Raw genomic sequence first — 26,687 nt, forward strand, 5'->3', positions numbered from 1 at the left:
ATGTTGGACCGACAGAATTGGCCAAATTTCGAAAGTGTTTAGCATATATTACTCATATGATTGATGTTAATGAAGTGTTTTCCCTTACCCTCGTATCCAAATTTATCCTACACGCAATTCACAATATTCGCCTATTGCATGGTTCCGTCATGATGCAAGGAGAGCCTCAAACTGGCATGACATGAATTGCATAACTATACGCAATGTTATATGACTGGTTCAATTCCCATTCATGACGGAACCATGCAATGGGTCAATTGCAAGAATTATTGCGAGTTGTGCCTATGACAATAAAGCCTCAATAACATTTTGTAGAATTCCATTTGATGACAGATTTCACTTTACTACTACTAGGGTCACTCAAAATAGCATTCTCCATGAAAGTTTTTTTTCTTTGTGATTTATGATTTGTGTTTGCTACCTTTTTTTCTGTGATTATTTATTTTTCAGGGATTATGGCATCAAATAACTTGGAACATTATTCTGCGATTTGTGGAGAGAACACACTCACTAGGACCCACAACATGCTTATTTATCAGGGCACAGTTCTTCAACCCCAATACATTTGTACATTCATTGAATGACCTTTGTAAATTTGGGTACAAAAACTCATACTCTGAAACTTGAGGTCAACTTTTGCACTATGAGTGTTTAATTGAGGTTATTGAACTGTGCCATTGAGATGAGGCCATTGTGGTCCATAGTGACTACTCCCAAGTTATTTGGAATAACAGTAGCAATGGAAACTTGTTTGGTGAACAAACATGATACCATTCATCTGTAATTCTGACCTTTGACCCTTTTCCTATGGCGATGACCTCTCACGATTTGACCCCAAGCTATTTGTGAAAAAAGTGCGAGTGCCAGATTCCCACACCTACCCGTTTTAAATAGAGAATTTGGTGAAGCATTAAAATTGGCACGTTTACAACATAAAGCCCTACAAAATGCACAAGGTTTGGGCATATTGTGGGTATTTTGAGGTGTTTTGATTAAAATCAGTGTTTATTTACAAGGATTTATTTTAAAATTGGTTTGAAATAATTTGCTCCTGTAACTGCGGATTGGGCTATTCCATTAAAATCCACACTACATGTACCGCTGTGGAAGATTTTGGAAATAGGGGAGTATGAATTTCAAATGGAATGAACACATACATGTATTAAGTAGCTGCACTTGGAACCGACTCCCCTTCTGTGATCTCTGATCTGATCTCGTGCTCTAGTTTATAATGCTTGAATATTTCTGTGTTCCAGTGTATGATGCATAAGTCTCCTCTTCCCTAAATGTTTGCCAAACATACACTTTATTGTTTTTATTTGGAGTCAAAAATTGAATAAGATGGATGGGTATTTCCCTTCCCTTAATCATAATTGATGATGATGTTGCAGAGTAAGCTATTTACAGCATCCCAAAACACTTGTTCCCATCAAGTAAATTACTTCGTATTTGTCACAATACCACTTGGATGTTTCAAACACAGGTTATTTGTATACCTACATGGGAGATGTCAATTTAGTTGTAAAAGAGATACAAATTTGTAGTGCTATAATGCTAATTTGTTGAACTCCTTAACAAGAATTGTGGTGTTAAGATACCAAATTGTCAGCTTTGATAAATTACCCAATATGTCAAATGTGAGAATGCGCTAATAGGATCTCCACACTGTCATGATCAGTATGATTGTGTTATGTTTAGCGCACCATACAGGGTGTCCCAAAATGTACAAGTAGCTCAGATTGCGGACCACTATGTCACTAAAATGGCGACAGGCAAGCAGCCAGTGAGCATTCAGCAAGTATTTTGAACTTTTTAGTAGTGAAAGTACTTTGATTTTATAGAAATAAAAGAAGATATTTTTGTATTTTTTTTTTCGAATAACATTTATACCCTTATCGGCTCATAATAGACGGAACTGCGAACTGCGCTTTGCATATATTGCATGACTGATACACGGTTTTGCGCGGGGGTATGTTGGGACTTTATTGACTTGGGCAGTAACATAAACCGAATAATTCTCAACCTTAAGAGCTGATCATAGTATAAAGGATGTATGCCTAACATGTTCTGACATATGCTAAACATAAAACCAGTTAGGCAGTAAGATGCATATAAAAAATGGCGGTGTAATATAATGATTTTTTGAGAGCATATGTCTTTGAAATTATAGTACAATGCTCATTGACACTACACGTTAATTCTGAAACATTTTGGTCGAGACCTCGGATAAGACCTTACGTATTCATAATCTGGGTAACAAAAATGCATCATAATATGGATTTCAAAATTAGTCAAGTATGCAGGCAACGCAATATTCAAAATACAACTCTGTCAATAATTATTTACCAGTTGAAAATATTAGCCTGTTTGTAATACTACAGTGTAGTCTTATATCTCTATGCACGTCTTCACTGACCTAAAACGACTGCGGCGGCGAAGACATCATTATTTTTCATGGGCGGTTTATTTATGGCTGTCTGCCTAAGGCTGTATCATGATGCTCTTTCTGGTCTTCTCATCCAGGCACTATAGGTGTGTTCAGATGCCCACAGAATTCTTGGGGGTCGTCATACTCGAGAATTTTGATTCCTAAGTCAATTCCTGACTGTGTGTGTCCATATGACTCCATTGAAGACTAGAATCCTCAAGTTTTGCGATGCCATTGCCAGGTGATGGAACCTTACTTAGAGAATAAGCGATAGGAATTTTATTTTGCCTATCCTCTACCGTGTGATAGAGCGACAGGCAGGTCCAATATTTTGAGTAGTGGATGACGGCGCAGCCGGTATCCACTACGATAAAAATATTGGACCTGCCTGTCGCCTATCATAGGTAGAGGATAGGCAAAATAAAAATTCCTATCGTTATTCTCATTCTTAGTCAGTTAAATATTATTTTAATAACTGTAAACAATTTTTTTAAAGCAAAAACTAAGTTACCGTCATAAAAACTCCCCTCATTATAAAATGAACGAAACTTGTTTACAACTTTACGTATTCTGTTGTGCGTACTGCTAGCGCATTCGCGTATTCCGCACTAGTCTACGCATCCAGCGCAATACATACGCGCATCTCTACACGCGTTTTACGGATTATCAAGACGCATGATGACGTGGGGTCGTCTACGGCCTGATAGACGGTACCCAAAATCATGCGATTGTCCAATCAGAAATGTGTCTACGAACTAGACCACTCCCACTGACTAAGAATGTGACTTCTCTAGTACAGAGATGCCACTTTTCAGGTTTTAGCCTGAACCCCGAACTCGGGTTTTTTGTGAGTCCAAATTCCCTTGTTTTTATTTATTTTCAGCCCATTTTGGGGCTTTTTGGCCTGCATTCACATGATTTTTTAGGTTTTTCTCACCAGTTTCAGGTTTTTGAGTGAAACTGAGTGGCATCTCTGCTAGTAGTACACCAAATAAAAGGTCATGTGAACCTCTGCATTCAAGGATAGCAAAATGGCTCATTCACATGGCTGTAGCACTGGAGGATCACTTGAGGACCTTGTGAAATCCCCTCGATTTCTTGGGGATAAATTTGGGACAAACTTAGGAATTGAAATCCTCAAGAGAGCGTACACAGCAGATTTCCCCCAAATTCTGCTTGAGAAATGCATTGCGAAAAGCAAAAATCCGGGGCAAAAATATCTCCATGTGGACGTGCTTTATAATGATCTACAACATACCAATCTGTTAGGGTGCACTTCTGCAATAGTATATACTCATAGAATGACCTTTGCACTCGGTGGTTGTAAAAACCTCGCACTCCCCAATATGATATGGTATTTATGATATATTAGTGTTAGATGGTGAGTATTGAACTATGCAGTTGTAAATGAGGCTGTCAGCTCATAGTGAAGATAAACAAAGGTGATGTTTCCTAGTACTAGTAATAGTTTGTCTTGTCGTATTCCCAATAGCCATCAATGCACAGCACTGATAGGGATCTTTACGAAGGGAAAGTAATTGTTTTCATAATCGTGTTTACGAATACATCGTGTCGAGGTGTTGACTGTGTCAATACAAATTGGAATGTAGGTTGTAACATGTGTTAGTGTTATAATAGAGAAGGGCTGATGACTTAGCTCTCAGTTTGCGAGCAATTTCTATTTAATAAAGCAACATTTCTCGCAATAGATAATCCAATATGGCTGCTGACTTATGGTGCTGAATTCTGCAGAGTGTAATATGTCGAATTTGGACACATTTTTATGAAAAGTTGATATTATAAGCACACAAGCATCCTTGTACATGTAGGAATAGTAAGACCAATTGATTATTCACAATCAATCATAACATCCCCCAGCCTTAGAAAAAGCTGAGAAAAAATAAATCCAGGCAATCAATGTTTCATAAATTTCATATATAAAATATGAGATGTTTGCAAGATCAAGGTATCAATAGTGTATGGCGGATTTGAAATTATTTATTTATGGTGTTGCTGAGAGCTTGCTTTTTACTTAGCAAAAGAAGATTATTAAAAAAGCTATGAAGATGGAAGACCTGATTAGACAAAATGTTGAATCCTGTTGAAATCAACAAACCCTTATCTTCAGTAGATAGCAGCATTGTTGAATTGTTTTTTTACTCTGTACATTTAAATGTCATCAATACATTTAGATTAAAGAATTGATACATCATTGTGAGGTCCAAACTAGAAAATACTGTAAAAGAAGAACTATTTTAAATGAAGCAAACATAAAAAAAAAATATATACGAGGCAATAGTGTGTGCATGGATAGGAAGGGAAACCCACAAAAGCTTATCTCTAAGTACTTGGTGACGTCAAGCTTGCTATGGTTCAGTTTCATTGCAAATCTTATTGTCAAATGCAGTAATCCTCTTATTTAGAACGGTTCCGCTCAGTCAAGAAAAACAAGTCTAGTAGCTAGATCAGGAGATGGTTTGCCGATAGGGCAGTGATGATAGCTAGCTCAGCTTGGTATACATGTAGCTTGTGTAAACTGTAGTCAACCTGTATTTATGACTAGGGGACGGTTTCTCAAAGACTTGAAAAGCTCTGTAAGCTTCAGGTGCACAAGTCTCAAATTGATTATAATTTTGTACAATATTGATTGTATTCACTAGGATCCACAACATGTTCATCTATCAGGGCACAGTTCTTTAACCCCAATACATTTGTAAATTCATTGAATGACCTTTGAAAATTTAGGTACAAAAACTCTGCAACTTGAGGTCAAATTTTTCACTATGATTGTTTAATTGATGTTACTGAACTATGCCATGGGATGAGGCCATAGTGATGGATGTTAGGATCTTGCATTTCAAATCTTTGATACATGTATAAATTGTGACCGTACACCACGAATGAGCCGTAAATGTCCTCAATTGTATTCTGAGTTACAGTGTAAAATGGGCATGAAGGTCATATTCATAGGTATTTCAATTTGGTGCTACGTGTATCTCATTAAATGAGGTACACGTAGCACCAAATTGAGGTACCTATGAATACGACCTTCATGCCCATTTTACTGTAACTCAGAATACAATTGAGGACATTTACGGCTCATTCGTGGTGTACGGTCACAATTGGTCCTAAATATGGGATGGTGGAAGAAGGGAATGGGATTCATTCAATGATTTATTGACAGGATTTATTTGAGTGCTTTGAAATGGTACTATACAAAATCATAGATAGATTGGTAGATGTTAGTCTCAGAAGACAGATTGTCTGTAATTTTATGCAGGATTACTAGAGGCTGAGTTAAGATATCTATAATGCATTTTAAATCTCCAATAAATTGGTCCTGGACGAAGATCTTAATACTGCCATTTTGGGCAACATATTATAAAGACATTCACTTGGTGGTACATCCAGGTACATTGTCCCCTTTGTATAAGCATGTGCATAGCAGCCAGCTTGAGGAAGGGGACCTGCACATGCGCACCCCGATTTTACAAGACTTTTTTCCCCTAGTGACATCAGCCTGACCAAGAGAATGGTTTATAATGCTCTTCTATCATATCTTGGTCAAATTCACCCTAGGTCTGGTCCACTTAATTTCTTTTTCATGTATTATTAAATTTGTATGATCTTCCCAGTAAAGGAAGTGTTCATGTCCCAGTAGTCTTTGTCAAAGACTACTCACAATTTTGGGGGCGGGGGGAGTGAGTGGCGAAGCTGCAACATCGAGCAGCCGAGTGGCGAGTTGTTAGAACTAGCCCCTCGAATAGGGAGCGAAGCGAGCGTAGTAGCCACTATGGTTTCCAAGAGTGTGTGGTTCCCAGTAGTTTCTCTCCCTATGGGTACGTACATGGTCTGTAATACAGACTTGGGTCCCAGTTGGTTCATAGCTTTTACTTTTGAAACAGTAAACATCAGCAGTAGCAGCTAGACTGCTGCCCTCAGTCGTCAACCGTCTGGATTGACGACTGAGAAAACTATGTGGAAAAAAAATGACGGATTTTGCAACAGGATTCCTGAGCGCGATCTTGTCACAGCGGCGCGGTAGTCAGTCGCGCTACGGCGCACAACCAAAGTCGCATTGAATATTTTCAGAAGTCAGTCACGATATATGGACTGTAAGATAATCGGTTGTCACTACAAAGCATAACACAGTACATGCGAAGTGTAGACGGCTGATTGGAATTAGTTGGTTTGGATGTAAGAAACAGTGTTTCAATACAAGCCGTTTGCATGTCAGTTAGGTCTATATTTGCGGGCACTGTGACATGGTCAAGCATCTTGAAATTGCCTCGTGAATGACCACACCACCGTCACACCAACCTATTAGGTTTCCATTATACCGTGCCTAGAGGTCTTTACCTAAGCACTCCTAGTACAGGAGATTGAATGGACAAGCCTTCACTAGGATCCACAACATGCTCATCTATCAGGACAAAGTTCTTTAACCCCAATACATTTGTACATTCATTGAATGACCTTTGAAAATTTGGGTACAAAAACTCATACTCTGTAACTTGAGGTCAAATTTTGCACTATGATTGTTTAACCCTAACACCCAAAATCTTACAAAATCTTACGATGAAAAATTCTGCGCATGCATGAATCCCAGGGTCTGCGATGACGCAATCACCCTAAGTGTTATGTGCTCACGGAATTGCTGGCCGGGCAGCAATAACCTGTGTAGCTACCGGTCCGTGATCGTATGGTTGGCATGCGGGGGGTCAAAGGTTCGAATCCCGGGGGTGCCAAGTCAAAATTCTTCTTCTTCTTGACTTTTTCGTATCTTCTTTGACTTCCGATATCAAAAAGCAGGGTTCAGTGTTAGGGTTAATAGAGGTTATTGAACTATGCCATTGGGATGAGGCTATTGTGGTCCATAGTGCGTGTGTAGATAGGATTGCACCTTTTCAGATGGACAATGGAATTACATAACCTGATCAGAGTTGATCTGCGTACTGACCATTAGGCTTAGGCCAAAAAAAAAAAAGTTGTTTGTTTGTCCTCCACCGCCCGCTCCTCAGATGAAGGCCTGACCAATATTTTTTTTTCTATTTTTTTTTTTAAAAAAAGTAAAATTCAATTTTTTTTCCAGATTTGAAGTATATCTGGACCTCTTTCATGGTTGAAAATTATAAAAAGTCCACCAAATCATTAAAAGACTATGACATGAACACAAATTATAACTTTAACTGCATATTTAAAAGAAACAAAATGTTTGTTTTTTTAAGTCACCATGAATGATTGTAGCATTTAGCTCTAGCAAGGTCCAGAAATACGCCAAATCCGGAAAAAAAAAAAAAAAAAAAAAAATCCGCCCGCTCGCACGTCCTCTTTCAAAGCTGTGGAGGACAAACAAACAATTATTTTTTTTGGGCCTTATTGAGAAGTTATCTTAAGAACCGCTGAACCAATGCTAGGCTTGTTTGTACCCATTTTAATTCATTTTTCATGCTAATTGACCTTTTCGGTAAATCCCATAACCATAAACCTTTGTGAGTACACGTAAGATGTCGTCATTTGACTTGCAGGGAAGCAGGTTAGTATGACTATGGTGCAATTTTACACCTGAAAACGGCTGATTTACAAATTATTAAGTACAGTTGTATCTTTCCCAACTTCACTGCAGTGCAGTGTGGTGGCTGTATTAGCTCACAATACCATGATCACACATTGTGAACTAAAAATAACATTGGACTGTTCAGTTCCATTTTGATAAATCAAGGTGAGAAAAATTATGAAAATCTTGAAAGCAATTGTTATTTAAGCTTATTCAGAATGGTAAATATAATTCTGGTTTGTTTGTCAATTATGTAGTAAGTTCATGGTTAAATGGTGTTGACTGAAGCATTGACAGCACACACAAACATGCTTGACAGTGGCTACAAATAACATTGAACCTTATTGTGTCAGAGAAGATACCGTACAGTTCCCACAATGCATTTCTTCCATTTCAATTTAGATACTGGTACTACATGTACATGTACCATTATTATTTTTGAGTCGTGTCTGACTGATTGGGGCAACACAGAATGTTATAGCACAGATATTGGAACACATGTTCCAATATCTGTGGTTATAGCAATGTACTTTTTAGTGCTAAAAATAATGACGGACCTGTCGCTTATAATTCGATGAAACTAGGTTAAAATGACAGAATGAGTCGAACAAAATCCAAAACCCAGACAAAATCAGAGAACAATTATTGTTGTTACCAATGAGCACGTAATCATATGGGCACAGTGGGTAAATGTGTTTATTGGCCTGTTCCATTTGACATCCATACACCCCCTGTGGAAGGCATGATCTTAATCTCCCTCACAGGGAGTGTAGATTTCAAATGGAGTCACTCATGCAGGTAACCCCTATTTAAATTGCACACTCCCTGTGTGGAAGATTGAGGTCATGTCTTCCATCGGGGGTGTAAGGATTTCAACTGGAATAGCGCATTGTTAGAACCAAGTTGGGTTTGTGAAAATCTGCGAAATTGTAGCATTGGCACTCCCAGTAGGTTCCAATACATGTACTTGTCCCATTGAAATGGGGAGAAATAACAAGGGCCTGTTGATATAATTTTGACAAAACTAGGTAATGAAATCAGAATACAATTCATCAGAAAGCAATTGCTGTTGCAACATTTTAGGGCCAGTCTTGTTAACATTGAACTTGAATTTGCATAGTAAATTGTCTGCAAATGTCTGTTTTGATGGAATGCGTCATGATCTTAGTGTGACATCACTGATAAGACATCTAATAGTTCGCCATTTAAGTTATTGTCTTAATCAAACCATATGTCTGATTTGCTTCAAACAAAAGATCTTTTGATAGCTAATAGGCTTGATCATTTCCTGATTTTGTAACTTAAGTTAGCAGTGCCAAGCATTGGATGAATTTGCAAAATTAAAGATGCTGCCAAATTTAAATGACCAAGACAATAGGAATGGTGAAAAATTAACTTCGTATAAAATTCCCCTCTGACATGATTTCACAGACCTTGGCCAATTTCATCGTCTATGCGTGCAGCGATCAAATTCAATTTGAAGCTCTTGGTACAACATCGTTTTCTCTCATTTTGCAACCTAAAGGCATTTCATTTTTTTCGTACATATTGTCTTACGGCAACAGTCGTAAATTGTTTTGCAAAGAATAGCGTTGGCAGAAGTGTTTTGTACCCTTGTGTAAAATGAGTCTATCACTATGGAACACAACAGCCTCATTCTAGTGGCATAGTTTAATAACATCAATAAACAATCATAGTGCAAAATTTGACCTCAAGTTGCAGGGTATGAGTTTTTGTACCCAAATTGCCAAAGTTCATTCAATGAATGTGCAAATGTATTGGTGTTAAAGAACTGTGCATGATAGATTGGCATGTTGTGGATCCTAGTGTATTATTGAAGCCTCTTAAATTCATAACGAATATGATAGAAATATATTTTTCACTAACAGATTAGTTTCCAGTTTTCTGACAAAATCAAGTCCTACTCAATTTTCATAAAGAATGCTGGTGTCATGAATTTTGCACCAGAGTGCATCTTGAGTTAAGTCTGCACATAATTTACCATATAAATTAACCGCATGAATATAAATTTACTGAAATTGTAAAATAGGGAAGCATCAAAAATGAGAATCTTTTTCAACACCTCGCATCGCAGAATACCTTTCAGCTACTAGACATACTGAAAAAGCAAGGATTTTTTACCGGAAGCAAATATCATGCATATTTCATGGCGATATAGGCTAGTTATGTTACAAAACATCAATGCATTGTAAAAACCTAGTGTGCGTATATGCAGAATTCTGAATCGTGTTTGCTCATCGTGTATTCCATGTAAAATGTGTCATCGAAGAATGATCAATTTCATGCAGTCTAATTTGGCAAATTGTGGCAAATTATATTTGGGTTGTCGAATGAGTAATCATGTTGTATTGTTGCATGTTGTATACCGTATCAGACAAAATCTAAACTTTACTGCTTCATTTGGTGTATAGGTACCTTTGCTAACCATAGGGGATAGTATCAAGATTTGAAAGTTTAAATTGCAGGTGGAGGTTTGTGGAGGATTAAATTAAGAGACAAGCAAAAGCAGTCTTAACTCCTTGATAGGGACTCAAAATCTCAAGTTGTCACTGAAAAGTTATTAAGTTAGCTGTAAATAAAATTTGGAAGAAATACAGTTATGGTGAAATGCCCGTAAACAGTGTCCTTCTTTAAAAAAAGACAACTTTCTGCAAAGCGTCCCGGAAGCGTCCTAGAAAAGGGAAATAAAATTGGGTTCTTGTTGTGATTAAGTACTGCTGCATGCATGGCTCATTGTCAGTTAAGTCAGTTTTGGATATTTTGGCACTCCTGGCATGGAACATAGGCCCCAACCTAGTCACCAATTCAGATAAACCCATTTGAAATTCACACCCTCTGTGTGGACGATAAAGGAGTAACATCTTCCAGGGGGTGTAAGGATTTCAACTGAAATAGCCAATTGTCCTCATTTTGCATGGTTGGGTCATAAATATGTTGCATTTAAATTACATTTTGCATGCAGCGCATTCACTTCAACACTGCCCTAGAATTTGGTTTTGTATGCGACTCGCCACAGCAGCTAAAGGGAGTATCCCATTATGCTTTGCGGTACCATAATTGAACTAAATGTGTTATAGAAAATGTACACAAAATCCCTCACTTCAACTTTCAATTACTCGCTTAAATCAGGGGAGCTTAGACTTTTGTTTGGAAAAGTATGACCCCTGAGGTATTGTGAAACTATCCATAGCGCTCAATATCTAAGCGGCTCTTGTTTATATTTTGTATACATTTGCTATGGAGCATGCAGATATACTGCAATGCTTGCTGGGATACTCCTTTCAGCTGCTGTGGCGACTCACACGAAACCACAGGTTTAATGAAGTGAGGTGCACAATATCAAAGTTATTATACACTTTTTAGATTTGGGGTTTGAATTTAATATTCAATTCACTTGTGTGTATGCATACAGCCTCTGGAGTGCATAGATGCGTGCAGGTATACGTCTGGGACATGTAAGCTTATTGCCACTTCATGTTCATATGAGCGTAAGGGGATTGTGTTAACTGGAGCAAGTGGTATTATTTTTAGGGTAAAAATGTTGCCGTTTCAGAATAAGACTTGAGTGTTGTTTTTTTTGGGTGTGAAAGTTAATTTGCTCAGGTACAATGTACTTACAAATCCTACCCATATTGTATTTCAAAGAAATAAGTTGCCAAGATGCCAGGTTTCAAATTTTTAAAGCCATTTCTTGATATTTTTATATCGATGTCACCTGGGAACAGGAGTGAAAGCACACTACCATTCACAAGATGCTGTGAACTACCAAATCGCAACAGTTTAAAATACACTGTAGTTGGTAACCTTAAAACTGTGCTTTAGGATTTATATAGAGTTAATGTTAACTTGTAGAGTTATAGTGAAAGTGTTAGGGTTAGAGTTGCCAGTAAATGTCAACTTCATGCATCAGTTACTGTCATTTACAAGCTACCTGCTCAAACCAAATATCTCAAGTCCAGAAAGTTCAAATTACCATCTTGCCTGCCCATCCCCAAACATCATCAATCATCTTGACTATCAACACTCAGCTCAATTGCAATGGACCATGAATGGTTACTTGTAGAATCCAATATCCCTCAATGGGCTTGGTCAGTGCAGCTAGGTAATTCATTACTGCAGGCTCAAAGTCTGAGGTCCGGGCAAGAAGTTGCCAGGTGACTTGCCCATCAGAAGCAAGGAAATAAGGAAAGTTGGGAAAGAAATATCTGGAAGATAGGGGGAAAGAGAAGAGGTGGATGAGGAAAAGAGAAGAGAGGAAATAGAGGAGGAAATGGAAAATATCTAATTTGACGAATACCATGTAGCAAATCAGACTTGGGCCACACCCCTTGGACCTTGGTGGTATGCTTCAGGTCTGTTGCAAGTTTTAAAAATGCGGGGTGGGCATCAAAATGTGGGGTGGCTAAAATACAATTATGCATCAAAATTGGTAAGTAAAACATAAAAAATTACTCAAAAAGTGGGCCATACATGTAGCTTTCCCGGCTGGCTGTGGTATACTTTTTAAATGCCCTGCTGAAAGCTTGTGTTTTCAGAAAGTCAAAATATTGATGCAATATAATTACTGATGACATGTCTACATTCCGTTCCCATGTCACTTGCAACTAACAGTACAAACAAATTAAACAAACAGTGTCACCCAGATGTGGCCTAAAATATGGTAAATGATTCAACTCCCTCAAAGAAAATAATCTTCTTCTATCACTATGGACCACAATGGCCTCATTCCAGTGGCATAGTTCAATAACCTCAATTAAACACTCATAGTGCAAAATTTGACCTAAGTTGCAGAGTATGAGTTTTTGTACCCATATTTTCCAAGGTCATTCAATGAATGTACACATGTATTGGGGTTAAAGAACTGTGCCCCTGATAGATGAGCATGTTGTGGATCCTAGTGTATCACAACCTCATAGGCAGAAATTCTTGTTCAGTGTGCACAGGGCAGAGATATCTATAAATGCTTAGCACTTGAAATGTTGTAGAAGTAAATTGGACATGACATATGATCATGTCCAATCTATTACTGGGTGGTAACCTTCCCCTGTAGAAAATAGAACGTGATGTTTGTAAATGCTTTTCTTGACTTGGTGAATTTTTGAGAAAAACATTTTTTTGTGGCTGGAATTTATTTTACAAATTTACTTTATTAGATATCCAGTTACATCTGATGGATTTTGTAACAGTTTATTAAATTTAGGGAACTGTGGTTGAAGGAGTAAAATTAAGATGCCTGAAAATTAAAGGATACGTTCCAGTTAACCTCCAGCTGTGTCTGTGTGTGAGTGTCTGCAAGGACATTGGATTTCATTGGAAGGACTTGAACTTGTGTTATGAGATCTATTTTGACCATGGTAGTGGCCTTGAAATGGTGGGGCGAGGCTTTAACTCTTCGCCCCAGTTGCTTTTTGACCAGGGGGAGAAGGAAGGAAGAAAGAAAGAAGAGAAAAAAAACCTTTTTTCTTGGGTGCGGTTTTGAACCACCAACCAACTCCTCGGGTGCCAGACACGTGCACAGGTCTACCTTGCTACAGGGATCTACATTGGCCAGCCAAGCTTTCCGTGGCCATGACTGTTCGCATAATGATGCAATCACATCACGTGGGATACCTGCACAGGCATAATGCTTTGTGAATTGAGATTTGTAGATGTTTTGTTCGGTTAGGGTTAAAAAGGGATGTGGTTATGTAGGGCAGTGTCTACTCATGGCAATTGTTGCAATTTAGATTTTTGTCACTATGGATCACAAGAGCCTCATCCCAATGACATAGTCCAATAACCTCAATTACATAATCATAGTGCAAAATTTGACCTCAAGTTGCCGAGTATGAGTTTTTGTACCCAAATCTTCAAAGGTCATTCAATGAATGTACAAATGTATTGGGGTTTAAGAACTGTGCCCCTGTTGGATCCTAGTGTGTGTAGCTTTCTTTATATTTCACACCATGAAATACAAAACCATTCAAAGTGCATTAATTAGTCACAGAATTTACAGCTGACCTAATTTTGGTGTGTTGTACCAGCTGTTTGCTACCACTATGGACCACAATAGCCTCATCCCAATGGTAAAGTCCAGTAATCTCAATTACACAATCATAGTGCAAAATTTGATCTCAAGTTGCAGAGTATGAGTTTTTGTACCCAAATTTTCAAAGGTCATTCAATGAATGTACAAATGTATTGAGGTTAAAGAACTGTGCCTTGATAGATGAGCATATTGTGGATCCTAGTATCCAGAACATGATTGCAGAGAATTGAATGTACAGGGAACTTGTGATCAAAGCACTGGAACAAAGAAACGATTGTAATGTTTGCATAAAATTATTACAATGATAACGACTGCAAAAGCATATATATCGCAATCATGATTATTTCACAATCAATAATGATATATTCATCAACCGGAAGCATGTTTTTTACATGTTACTGACGATTTGTTTTCACAATCAATAATGTTTTAAAATTGCATATTTATTGTGAAATTTAAGTTTATAGTAATGCAAATATCATCTAATTATAGTAGTGTGCTTAGTTCTGCTTGGAGTTATAACTACAGATTTGATAATGAATCTTTATATTGATTTAGGGATTCAATCATGTTTCACCGTTGTTCATCACCGTGGCCGCGTCGTCTGCATGGTTTACTTCGAGAGGGCAGCTTTAGCTGCCCGAGCAAAGTAAACTACGCAGATGCGCCGGACGCGAGTTGTTAAACGGTGATGAACAACGGTGAAACATGATTGAATCCTTTCAACAACGAAAAGAAGCTAAATATCGTATAATTCACGATTATTTTACGAGGAATGTCAGTTAATCATTGCCACTCAGCCTTTGAAAAACTTTGATGATTTCTCTTTTGATATCAGCAATAAAAGTACAGAATAAAACGGCAATGTTTAGCCGCTACCTGAAAAATACTGAATTCAACTTGTAAGCTGGCATACGCACAAAGGTTCCAGGCATGACGAATTTTCTACGCTCTCGCGTAACGCTGTAGTCTCGCTTCGAGTGTGGGTTCATCACGGTTTAACAACGGTTGGCTCCTGTACAAAGGTATAGGAAGAGTTGTTGATACATGTCTGTGCAATTACGTTGTTAAATACATGTAGGTCATATATTATGTACTTAGAATGTGAATTGGGCTATTCCAGTTGAAATTCATTCACCCCTATGGAAGACATGAACTTAATCTTCCACACACGGAGTGTGAATCTCAAATGGGATTAGACTACCTAAATGAGTGGCTCCATTTGAAATATACACCCCCTGTGTGGGAGATTAAGGTTATGTCTTCCACAGGGGGGTGGAAGGATTTCAACTGGAAAAGCCCATTGTATGTCTTTCAAATAAAAGCTTGTTTTGTTAACAGATGACTTTTCAAATTAATCAAATTTATCACAAATAGAGATGTTTTACATAATTTCTTACGTATTTCTTAATTGAGCAAAATATCCCCCTTCTAATTGTCAATATTTTCTGGGAAGGCGCTTCCTGTAAGATCCCCTTCCAGCAATACAGTTGATGCACTTCCAGTTACCTGTTGTTTCACAGTGGCGCAGCGGTACAGGCTCTACCTCGCAATCAGAGGGTTGCGAGTTCGAGCCCTGGCAGTGTCATCATGTTTTGCACTTGGGCAAGGTGCTTTACCTCACTTGCCTCTCTCTACCCAGGGGTTAAATGGGGAGCTGTTAGGAATATTGTCCATTGGGTGCCGCCCAAAGATACATGAGCATGCCTTGGGCATTGTATGGCAGCTGATATATTCTAACGACAGAGGAATAAATGTTAAGTGCTTTGATACATGTGAAAGGTGCTATATAAATGTCAACCTTTTTTTTCTTCAGATGACTTACCGATTTTCAAGATTGTGAATTTCTTGACTGCAGATTTTCAATGTTGTGAAGTTCTTGACCATGTAAATATCTAACGCTTTATTTTCAATATTTTGTATCTTTCAGATGCCCCATGGATTTTCAATTTTGGTGTCAAGTTCTACCCGCCAGATCCCAATCAACTCAAGGAAGATATCACAAAGTAAGTCCATGATCACCTCATCTCCATAGGCATAGTTCACTAACTTACATTCAATGGATAGTTCAAAAATTGACCCTAAGTTAAGTTTTAGTATGTCCGGGGACCATTTCACAAAGACTTACGATTGATCGTAAAGTTACGATTGATCAAAAGGTTTACGATTGTTAAATCAAACTTATGATCATTAGTAACCCATTAGTAACCCTCCCCCGATACATTCAAAGGTTATGCAAGAGTGTACAAGCTAAGGCCACAAAAAAACACCCTGTTTTACTGGCCAGACCGACTCAGACTTTGTGTTTTGGAATTTTTTTTTTATTTACTTCTTGTTAAAATCATGTAAAATCAGCCGTTTTGGGGCAAAATGATTGATTTTGACTGCAAATTTTTGAAAAAAATTTGGAAAGAAATCATCATATTTTTGCCAATTTTTCAAGCTTTTGGTGATATTTTGGGGTCATTTTAGCCCACAGAAATTTAAAAAAAAATCCCAACCGACCGATTTGAAAAGCATCAACCAGTAAAACGTTTTTCCCCCATTGCCTAATGGATATGTGTTTTCTTCAAATAACTGTTGGTACAACATTTTGGGTACAACATTTGAGCGAAATTAAAAGAAATCCTGATAGTATAACATTATATTAAGGGAATGACCCAAAACATCTTCATATTAAACCAAAAAAGGAAAGTACTGTATTTTTCTAAATTTTTTAAATAACAAGGCACGTTTTTGAGTGGGAGGACATGTTTACTTGTCGTACAATCACAAGCAGAACCGTCAACATAATCTTAAACTTTGGATCAATATTCATCAACCCAAAATGACAGCGACATTTTAATCATTTTGCTTGTTCAGTCAATAAAATTAAGGTCTCAACTTGAATGCTCTCATGCCCCATTTTTAATACTTGAGTTACTGAATTATGTACAGATAATAGAAAATAGTAAGTCGGCTTGAGTTGCTAGTGGCGGATAGGCCTTATAACCCAATTCTGCCGCACTTGCTGACTTCTGATGATCCCTGTATCAAACGCCTTCAGCAATTATCTTGTAGATGTATAAATGTTGCTGTTTTGTCATATGGATTTAATACACCTGTATACCAAGGAAAACTGCTCGGAAAGTATCGTTGCGTTACTTTACTTTTTAAAGAGAATAAAGAAATGGAGCCAAGCTCTATTTCTTTATTTATTATTTTCTCAGGCATGTGTCTGGATCCTTGCATTTAATATTTAATATCTCACATTGACTGATGTCCTGCTAGGACGGAGTATATATTCTGCTCTCTCTATTACTTTTTTCATTTAAATGACAAAAGGTAGAATTCTAAAACAATTTCAACATTTACATTGACTTTTTTGACTTACGGGGGGTTCAAAATGTATTATGGCCTTTCAAGAAATCGTCAGACATGGATATATATTTTGAAGAAAAGAATCCTTAGACATGGTCTCCTTTGAAAAAATGTATACCCTATGTTGCGTAAAGCACTTTAAAATAGTAACTCATTTTAAACTTAAAATCCTGGTTTTTTTTTCACACTCTATGTGACTGTGAGAAATTAAAAGAAAGGTGCTAAGAACTGCTATGAATGTAAAGTCTGTAAAAATATGGACCCCTAACATGCAAGTGCCTATTTTCCAAAACATCCTAAGATATGGGATACCATTTTGCTCCCCCGGTTGAAATAATGCCTCCCCTTTCAATCAAGCAGGCCAATAATGAACAAGGTGTCAATCCTCTATAAACTGTAACCTATTTCTAAAGTAGTATTAAAGCTCAATATGAAATAAATTACCATATCTTGCTTGAATCATCCTCATATTGAATTAAGTGATGTATCAAAATGCACAGAATAACCTCCCACCTCCCCATTTCTCAGTGGAATTTATTTGATTTTCCTAAGGAGTGTTAATTTCTTCCAAGATACTGCATATTGAACTGTAAGGATACATTTTGGCATCAGTTTACAAGAATTGGAAATGGATCTAATTGAATTTCCTCACATCTAATGAAGACTTCATTTGTCACATAAGGCTAAAAAGAAGCTATGTCTCAAAGCCCTGTGCGGCGCGGCGTGCATGTTCCCCCCTTTTTTTAAATAATTTTTTGCTGTCAAATCATGAAATTCTGAGACAAAATTTACTTGATTCTATACTCGCACTGTTTAGGTGTAAAACATTCAATATTAGTACTTCCACCAATGTGTAAATCCATTACAATTTTATGCTGTGTATTTTTGAACTCAAATATCAAGTAAGTAAATCTCTAAAAAAAAACCACAGCAGTAGCACTTGACGAATTCTTGAGGATCACTCTGGGAAATCACCAAATCCCTTTAATTTCTTGGGGATAAATTTGGGGACAAACTTAGGGATTGGAATCCTCAGGACAGTTCACACGGCAGACTCTCAAAGTTTTTGCTCAAGAACCATGTTGCTTGAAATCAAAAAGCCCTCGTTGTGAACGTGTCTACTAACGGGCAAGCAGAATGACTGATTAGTAAAAGTTCAATAATTCATTCAGTTTCCAGGAATATCCCCTCCCTATTTACAAATATTTTTTCCATCATGTTCTGAATCTTGCATTGACAGAATTATGATGATGAATTGATTATGGAATCAAAATGGAAGCGGTCCCCTGAGCACTAACTGCCAATCTAACATTGCCTCTGATTGGACAATTACATGATATCTTCACTTTAAACACCAATCAGAATAGAGCTTTGCAAATAATTCACTCCATTTTTTGTGTGGTGAAATTATTCTAACAATGTTGCTGATTGGTCCAATTGATAATGAAAACTTCTTTTTGGCCAATCGGCAGGTAGTTCTCATGGGGTTTTTACACTTGAGAATTTGCCCTACCAGGAGTTTGTATACCCTATAAAAGAAAATGCATGAACCCTATGTTTGTTTAGAGTAGACATGATAGCATCTGATGTCATATTATATAAACATTTATTCATAAAAATGCTTTCTGTGATATAATTTATTAACTGTGAATAGTGTTTTTACAATGTGTCTTAGACAGAATAAGAAGAGCCTCTGCAATAAGAAATTCCTTGTAGCTGTAGGCAATCTTTAAAGGCAATATAAGTAGGAAAGAGAACTTGATGTTCAGATTTGACTTTGACTCAGATTGTGATCCATTTGAAATGGATAATCAGAAAACTGCCATCCTGTTGCTTGAGCATCTGTCGGCATCTGTAAGATCTCACTACTTTTGTTTTTCACAAATGAAATCAACTCTGACTTTCACCCATTTAAAATGTTTCCACCTGTTTTCAATTGTCAATTTACAGGTACTTTTTGGTCTTGCAACTCCGGGACGACATCCTGAAAGGAAAGCTGCCATGTTCGTTCGTCACCCACGCCTTGCTAGGCTCTCTACATGTACAAGGCGAGCTGGGTGATTACGACCCGGAGAAGCACGGCGTTGACACAACATACTTGAAGAATTTCCGCTTTGCACCCAATCAGACACCGGATCTAGAAGAGAAGGTCATGGAACTCCACAAAACACACAAGTAAGTACTGACCAAAGAGATTAGGAGAACTTGGGATTCGGCCATGTTTGGGTGTCGCTCATGGAGGGGGAATATTGACTACTTGTTGGATTGGTTTGCTATGTGCCCAGTAAACTCTGTTTTCAAGGGCAAGCTTGTTTGTAGTCTGCACGAAAAGCATTTGTGAAGCAATACATAAACATAACTTTATAAAGTCCGATTCTTACTCCACATCGCAGCGTGATGAGATGCTATAAAATTAGATTCAATCATGTTTCACCGTTGTTCATCACCGTTTAACAACGATGCGGCGCGTCGTCTGCGTGGTTTACTTCGCGAGGGCAGCTTTAGCTGCCCGAGCGAAGTAAACCACGCAGACGCGCCGAACGCGAGTTGTTAAATGGTGATGAACAACGGTGAAACATGATTGAATCCTTTCAACAACGAAAAGAAGCTAAAGATCGTATAATTCACGATTATTTCACGAGGAAATGTCAGTTAATCATTGTCACTAAGCCTTACAAAAACTTCGATGATTTCTCTCTTAATATCATCAATAAAACTACAGAATAAAACGGCATAATTTAGCCGCTATCTAAAAATACTGAATTCAACTTGTAAGCTTGCATACGCACAAAGGTTCCATGCATGACGAATTTTACGCGCTCTCGCGTAACGCGTAGTCTCGCTCGCGTTCGCATATACGCTACAGTAAAAGTGTGGATTCATCACGGATTAACAACGGTTGGCTCCTGTACAAAGGTATAGGAGGAGTTGTTGAAACTGAAATCAAGCTCCAAGGTGAAGATTCTCATCGCGCGGTGGAAATTTTGGTCAGCAATGGAGTTGGATTGTTCAACTTTATAGCACAGTGCTGAGATATCGTAGCCTTGCACGCTTGTGATTGGCTGCTTTAAAATCAAGGTCGACAGAATGACCTTTAAAGGAGATGCAGACCCCACATGCTTTTAAAACATCACAGCATCGCGTGATGAAATTGAATGTACATTTTAATTTCATCATGTGATGCTACAATGTTTTATAAGCATCGCATCGCACTGCGATGTGGAGTAGAATTGGACTTTACCCACCAGCTATTTGTTATTCTATTTCAGTTCCATGTTGAAAAATGGGGGGGGCACAAATTACTTTGGTCCCTGTGTGTGAAATATTGTTGTACCAAATAGACCGTGTCTATGCAGTCCCTTTATTAATATTTATTTATACCTCGAGATCATGAAGAAATAAATTCCCTTATATGTGGAAGAAGAAGAGTGGATGAAAGGACAGTATAATATATTCAGTACCTTTTGGGAAGTATAAGGCAATAAATGCTTATTGCGCATGCTACAACTGTGGCTCTAAAGACAGTTGAACAAAGCCTCCGAATAATCTAAAATGATGTGTGGTTACTGTTATTACACACAAGTCGTATAACATGTTCTGTTTCTGTGATTTTACAGAGGCCAAACGCCAGCTGAAGCAGATGCAAATTACCTTGAGAATGCCAAGAAACTTAACATGTATGGTGTAGACCTTCATCATGCAAGGGTAAGTAGGTTTTTTGTTTGTTTTTCCAATTCTAAGGTAAAAAGGTCCTTCTACTTCAGACATGTAAGCAAGAGAGTTTCTGCTCCTCTCACCACCAGTGATGACATACAACTGGTAATGAGCTCTTGTGTCACACCCATACAAATAACTCCTCATACATCATAAAAATTATAGGATAACATATAGGCTATATATTTAGAACAATACTTCCTCCACAGTTGCAAGAAAACCAACTGGAGCGGTAACAATTGAAATGGCAGCCATTTTGATTCCTTGGCTACAAGTACTGCAGAATTTCAATTGAACTATCTGTCTACATTAAAGACCCCCTTCACACCTCATATCGTATCAGTTTAAAAACCCCAGTTCTATGTTTGTCACCTTTCTTTCAGGATTCTGAAGGTGTAGATATAATGCTGGGAGTATGCGCCAATGGCCTTCTTATCTACAGAGACAGATTGAGGATAAACCGATTTGCCTGGCCCAAGATCCTCAAGATATCCTACAAGAGAAATAATTTCTACATTAAAATTAGGCCTGGAGAGGTAAGTCTTGGTAACAGTGTACCACATAGAAGATATCTTACACTTCCCACAATGCATTTCTTCCCTGTACTGATTCGCTATCCAGTGCAATATTGGTAGGCAGTGAAAAGAAATAACTCAATTGCAAGATCTGGATAAGCTGTGTTAATTGAGTTATTTTTTGTCACTCACAACCCAAGTTGAAATGCATTGTGGGAAGTGTAAGATATCTTTTCTAAGGCAACCCATGGCTTACTGGTGGCTGGCCAGTGAGCAACTACAAATACAAATGTATGGAGTAAACAAGAGAAAACAAAGTGTATTCATCTACAAACATGGATTTTCCAATCTGTGTGGCCCTCTATGGCTCTCAAGCAAAATAATAATTGTTGGTTGAAGGCTGAGTTGAGTTGCTAGCGCAATAAGAATAATGTACAACTGACAAGAGTACGAACCTACTTTTATTCTATCTTCATTTAAATGAAGAAAAAAACATCAAATCTCTATCGTGATGGAGAAAAAAATGTGGATAATGTGGTGATGGGGCTGTCATATAGAACATCGTTTGTTAAATGCAGGTCACACAAATGCTTTTTTTAGACATTTTAACTTTGTTTTGTTACGTTGTTATTTCAGTTTGAGCAATTTGAGAGCACTATTGGCTTCAAGCTAGTCAATCACCGTGCTGCAAAGAGACTCTGGAAAGTCTGCGTTGAGCACCACACTTTCTTCAGGTTAGTTCTTGATTTGTTGGATAATCTTATTTTTTACACATTGTGCATTAGTGTTTGTTCGGATAACCTATTTTATATACCTCATCTAAAGATTCCCGCCATCAGATTGGTTAAAAGAGCGGGCATAGTTTTGACTATGCCCGCTAAAGTAACTATTCCCCGGGCATAGTTCTGTGTGTGCGTTGTTCCCAGCGTAAAATAATACTACGCACGCGTTAATAATTGCGCGCGCTATAATTACGCGGAAATCGCAGATTGTAATCTGTGCCGTTCGCATTGAAACTATTAATTTCTCTGTCCAAAACACAGCTTTTAACCAAACAGATGACAAGAATCTTTCGATTTGGTATATAAAACAAATATTGACTGCTTTTTATTAGGGCATGGTTAAAATTATAGGCCATGGTGATCTCAAAACCATGACTATGCCCCTCGGCTACGCCTCGGGCATAGTCATGGTTTTGAGATCACCTTGGCCTATAATTTTAACCATGCCCCTCATAGCAGTCAATATTTGTATATTATACTCAGTGCCATCCAGAATACCATAGGGCTCTGCAATAGCTTTTGGTTCACAGGTTTTGCTAGCTGATACGGCCTAAAAAAATTGTTTTATTGGCATAACATTAAAAAAATAAATTAGGGTAGGTAGGTAGGGATTAGAAAAAAAATTTTAGCAAAAAAAACCAAGCAAATGGGCCTACTTTTAGGGTCGGTTATGTTACGCCAATCAAACAATTATTATTTTAGGCCAAAGGTCAATCAGTGATTTTCTTGAGGAGGTTCATTAGGTTTGTAGAAACTCATACTATAAATATCATCTTGTCAAAACCAATTATATATTACTGACCATCTTCAGAGTGATGTTTTTCGATCCAACTTCTGTACACCAACGGAGGGCGCACCAGCGCCTGGAAGTGGATCGTATATGTGACTAAGGTAATTCATGAGCCTGCCGTATCAGAGAAGCAATTTGGATAAGGAAGAGAGCACCGAACACCATGAACAGAGACGAGGGGGCCCATTACCTAAGTTACATATATGTATGGGCGCTGGTGCACTCTCTGTTTTTTTACATAAGTTGGATAAAAAAACATCACTCTGAAGACGGTCATCGCCCAAGATCAGGGTCGAAACTGTCAGGTCAGTAGATGTAATGGGTTTTGACAAGATGAAATTTATAGTATGACTGAACCAGTGATGTACAGTGTATTTAAACTGGTTATTCAGACATGCCAACTAGTATGGTTTTGCCATTTTTGTATGGAAAATACCACCAATTATGGGCATATGGTTTTCTTTCACAAAATATGGTTCTTTGCGCTAGCCTGCTGCTGCAATTAAAATATGCGAATCTGAGCACTGCTTCACTGTCTGATAGCTTGACCAGAAAGGTCTACAGTCAAGCAGCTGGTGAAGCATAATACCAAGTATCATTTTCACAATCTCTTGGCAAAAGTGTAAATCTGCCACCGTCAACTCATTGAAACTGCCGTAATTGGTTGCGAGACGTGATTAACAGTACCAGGCGATAAGTTGTGAGCTTACTTTTAAAAACATGGTTTTTCTGTGAAAATATTGTTTTTGAGGTGTGAAAATAAGATTTTGTGTTTTTCAAAGTTGGCATGTCAGGGTTATTGCATAGCAGGATATATTAGTGGTATCAATTTGTTTGACTTTATCTGTTCTGGGGTCCATTTCATTTAACTTTACGAAGTTTCGTAAGTCAGGCATTCGTTCGTAACTTTGTTGAAAGAGTTGCAAGTTCCATTTCACTAAACTCTCTTATGAACGGTACCCTTTGTAAGTAATAGGGATTTACTACAGGGACCCTTCGTATAGTTACGTCTGGTATTGGGCATTCGTAACTTTACGAACGGTCACTTGAGTTACGAAGGGTTAAGTTTAGTGAAATGGGCCCCTGAACAATTTGCAGGTTCTTGTATCTGCAGTCTCAAACAGCAACACATATCTAATGGGTCAAAATATTTTTCTCAGGCTTTAAGCTTGAGTTTCTGAAATGAACTATAAAAGTGCAAAAATAAAATCCTTTAACAAAAAATAAAATAATATAACTGATCTTGCAGACCTTGAACTAAGTGCACAATACACAATTGTTGCCATATGCACACATTCACAAGTTTAAGGTAAAACATATCCCAGTTGTCGATGAAAGTGACATCATCTGTTTGTACAGGTAGTATGTGTTGGGTGCCAGTCCTTAATTGCTCGATCATTTTACTTGCCCATGCATTGCACCTTCCACACTATTGACCATTTGCACGGTCATCTCACAATGAGGTTCTGCCCCCAAAGTGTGTACGCCTTTCAAACCCATGTTTTAATTATTGCATACGCCTTTGCAAAAACCTTGTGCCCATTCGTTAAGGAAGAACCTTGTTTAGGTAGCAAGATGGTGGAGCCTTGTGAAAGGGTCAATTGTATGCGAATATGACACAGAATATTTATAATAGTAATTCAACATATCTTATTGTTTCTTCATCTGCAGATTGGTCTCCCCAGAACCGCCACCAAAGAGGAACTACTTCTTCCTTCCTCGCCTGGGCTCACGATTCCGCTACAGCGGCAGAACGCAATTCCAGAGTCGCCAGGCCAGCACGCAAATCAACAGGGACAGTCCTAAAGTGTACCGGAACCCGTCAGGCGGCACTGGTAGGGTGTCACGAAGCATGGATGGAGGTAGTGTTGAAAACGAATACGCAGACGATCCGACCCAACGTATATAACAACGTTTTTAACAAACGATTATAGCAACCCAACTCCCAAGTACCCCCATTGTTATCCTGTGGACCACTGTATGCTTAGTGTTGATGAGAGAATCTAATTCAAAACATTAAGCTTACTATAATACCTCGCACTGACCACCTTTCTTGTGCAATTGTTATGACTCATGTTTTAGCATTGTCTTATCGTAGGTCTTAGTTGATACCTTTTTGAATTTTGTGACAGTTTCAGTCTTTCTTGTCTGCCCCAAAGAATAGGATTTGGGTATTATTTAGACATTTTCTCTATCCTTTTCTTGTTGTTTTGATCTTTTGTGATTTCGTACCTGAATAAAGGAAAAAAGCTAAGTTTTGTTCTTAGAGTAAATCATCCGAACATCATTTTGACAATACTTGCAAAAAAAATCTTTTGACTGCAGACGACAAGTTTAAAAAAAAAAAAATCAAAATTCAAATACTAGAGAGTTGTAAATTTTTATAACCATATTTGGAATCAGCATTAAAAATGCACAAAAATGAGTATAAACCAACCTATATATTTTGTTCAGTGGTTCTTAAGAATAAGATAGATATTTCTTCTGGATTTATTTCTACGCTACCAGATTCATATTGCTTCTCTGCCTGCAGGGGTTCACTGCTGCCCAGCTACTTCATGACTACACCGGAGTACCAGTGCAGCACCACTCCAATACCAGTGCATGTACTCCAGAGTACCCCACAGGTATTCTAGAGTATCAGTGAAGTAGCTGCATGACAGTGTGGCAGCAATAAGAATCTAGTAATGAACATGTTAATTTCAGGTTTTCAGGCATTCTCCATATTGGTTTAGGATATATCTTGCATTTGAGTCATAGTTGTACAAAGTTCTAACATTTAATTTTACTTAAATCTTTCAAAGACCAGAGCAGATATCAGCGCTATTAGTCATCTGTTAAATTTATTGCACCCATCCAATATGTCCACCAATTTGAGTGCAAAATTCTGCAGCTTGAACAATGTGCTGAATTCCAACTGAATTTTACAAAAACCTCTTATAAATGATTGCCATAGAAAGTAGCTATTACACATTATCTTAGGTATTAATATTTTAAAAAGTGAATTTTTAGCCTAATTAAACAATGGGCTGGGTAAAGCCCTCATAGTTTTTTGAGATCAAAATTTAATCTAATTAAGCTACTTGCAGGTTCATATTATGCACTATGTGCGGGGAGAGCCTCGAACTGGCAGCATACCTGAAGGGAAGAATTATGTAACCTTACACAGAACGTTATGACTAGTTCAATTTCCATTCATGTATGCTGCCAGTTCGAGGCTCTCCCCGCACATAGTGCATAATGGCGGAACCGTGCAAGTAGCGAATAGAGCCCATTACCTTCCACACTCAAACCCATTGTAAACCCATCCCTCTCTTTGTATGGTAAAGTGGCATGTTGTGTCATATCTGTGTGATCTTGTCAAGTTGTAGTTTCTCTCTTTCTTGTGGCAATTTGTCAGTTCTTTTTCTTGTGACAATTTCTCAACTTTTGTATGTGGCCCTCTGAACCCTCAACAATCACAATTTGCAAATGGTTTTGTCCCAGCAAAGT

At 37.9% G+C, this 26,687-nt stretch overlaps 1 protein-coding gene across 14 annotated transcripts in view; it reads left to right on the forward strand.

Annotated features, from left to right (window-relative positions):
• Nucleotides 1–26,687, forward strand: part of LOC140139799 (protein 4.1-like) — a 228,181-nt gene that overhangs the window by 151,546 nt on the left and 49,948 nt on the right. For 11 of the 14 annotated variants that reach the window (XM_072161510.1, XM_072161512.1, XM_072161518.1 and 8 more), the window contains exons 7-12: nucleotides 15,965–16,040; nucleotides 19,345–19,569; nucleotides 21,012–21,099; nucleotides 21,492–21,644; nucleotides 22,260–22,357; nucleotides 24,867–25,096. In XM_072161510.1, coding sequence (XP_072017611.1) covers nucleotides 15,965–16,040; nucleotides 19,345–19,569; nucleotides 21,012–21,099; nucleotides 21,492–21,644; nucleotides 22,260–22,357; nucleotides 24,867–25,096 — 870 coding nt within the window. The remainder of the gene's footprint in view (nucleotides 1–15,964; nucleotides 16,041–19,344; nucleotides 19,570–21,011; nucleotides 21,100–21,491; nucleotides 21,645–22,259; nucleotides 22,358–24,866; nucleotides 25,097–26,687) is intronic. The other 3 variants (XM_072161524.1, XM_072161514.1, XM_072161516.1) reach the window with 2 other exon arrangements.

Source organism: Amphiura filiformis, chromosome 18 (genome assembly GCF_039555335.1).
Source record: "Amphiura filiformis chromosome 18, Afil_fr2py, whole genome shotgun sequence".
Classification (NCBI taxonomy): domain Eukaryota; kingdom Metazoa; phylum Echinodermata; class Ophiuroidea; order Amphilepidida; family Amphiuridae; genus Amphiura; species Amphiura filiformis.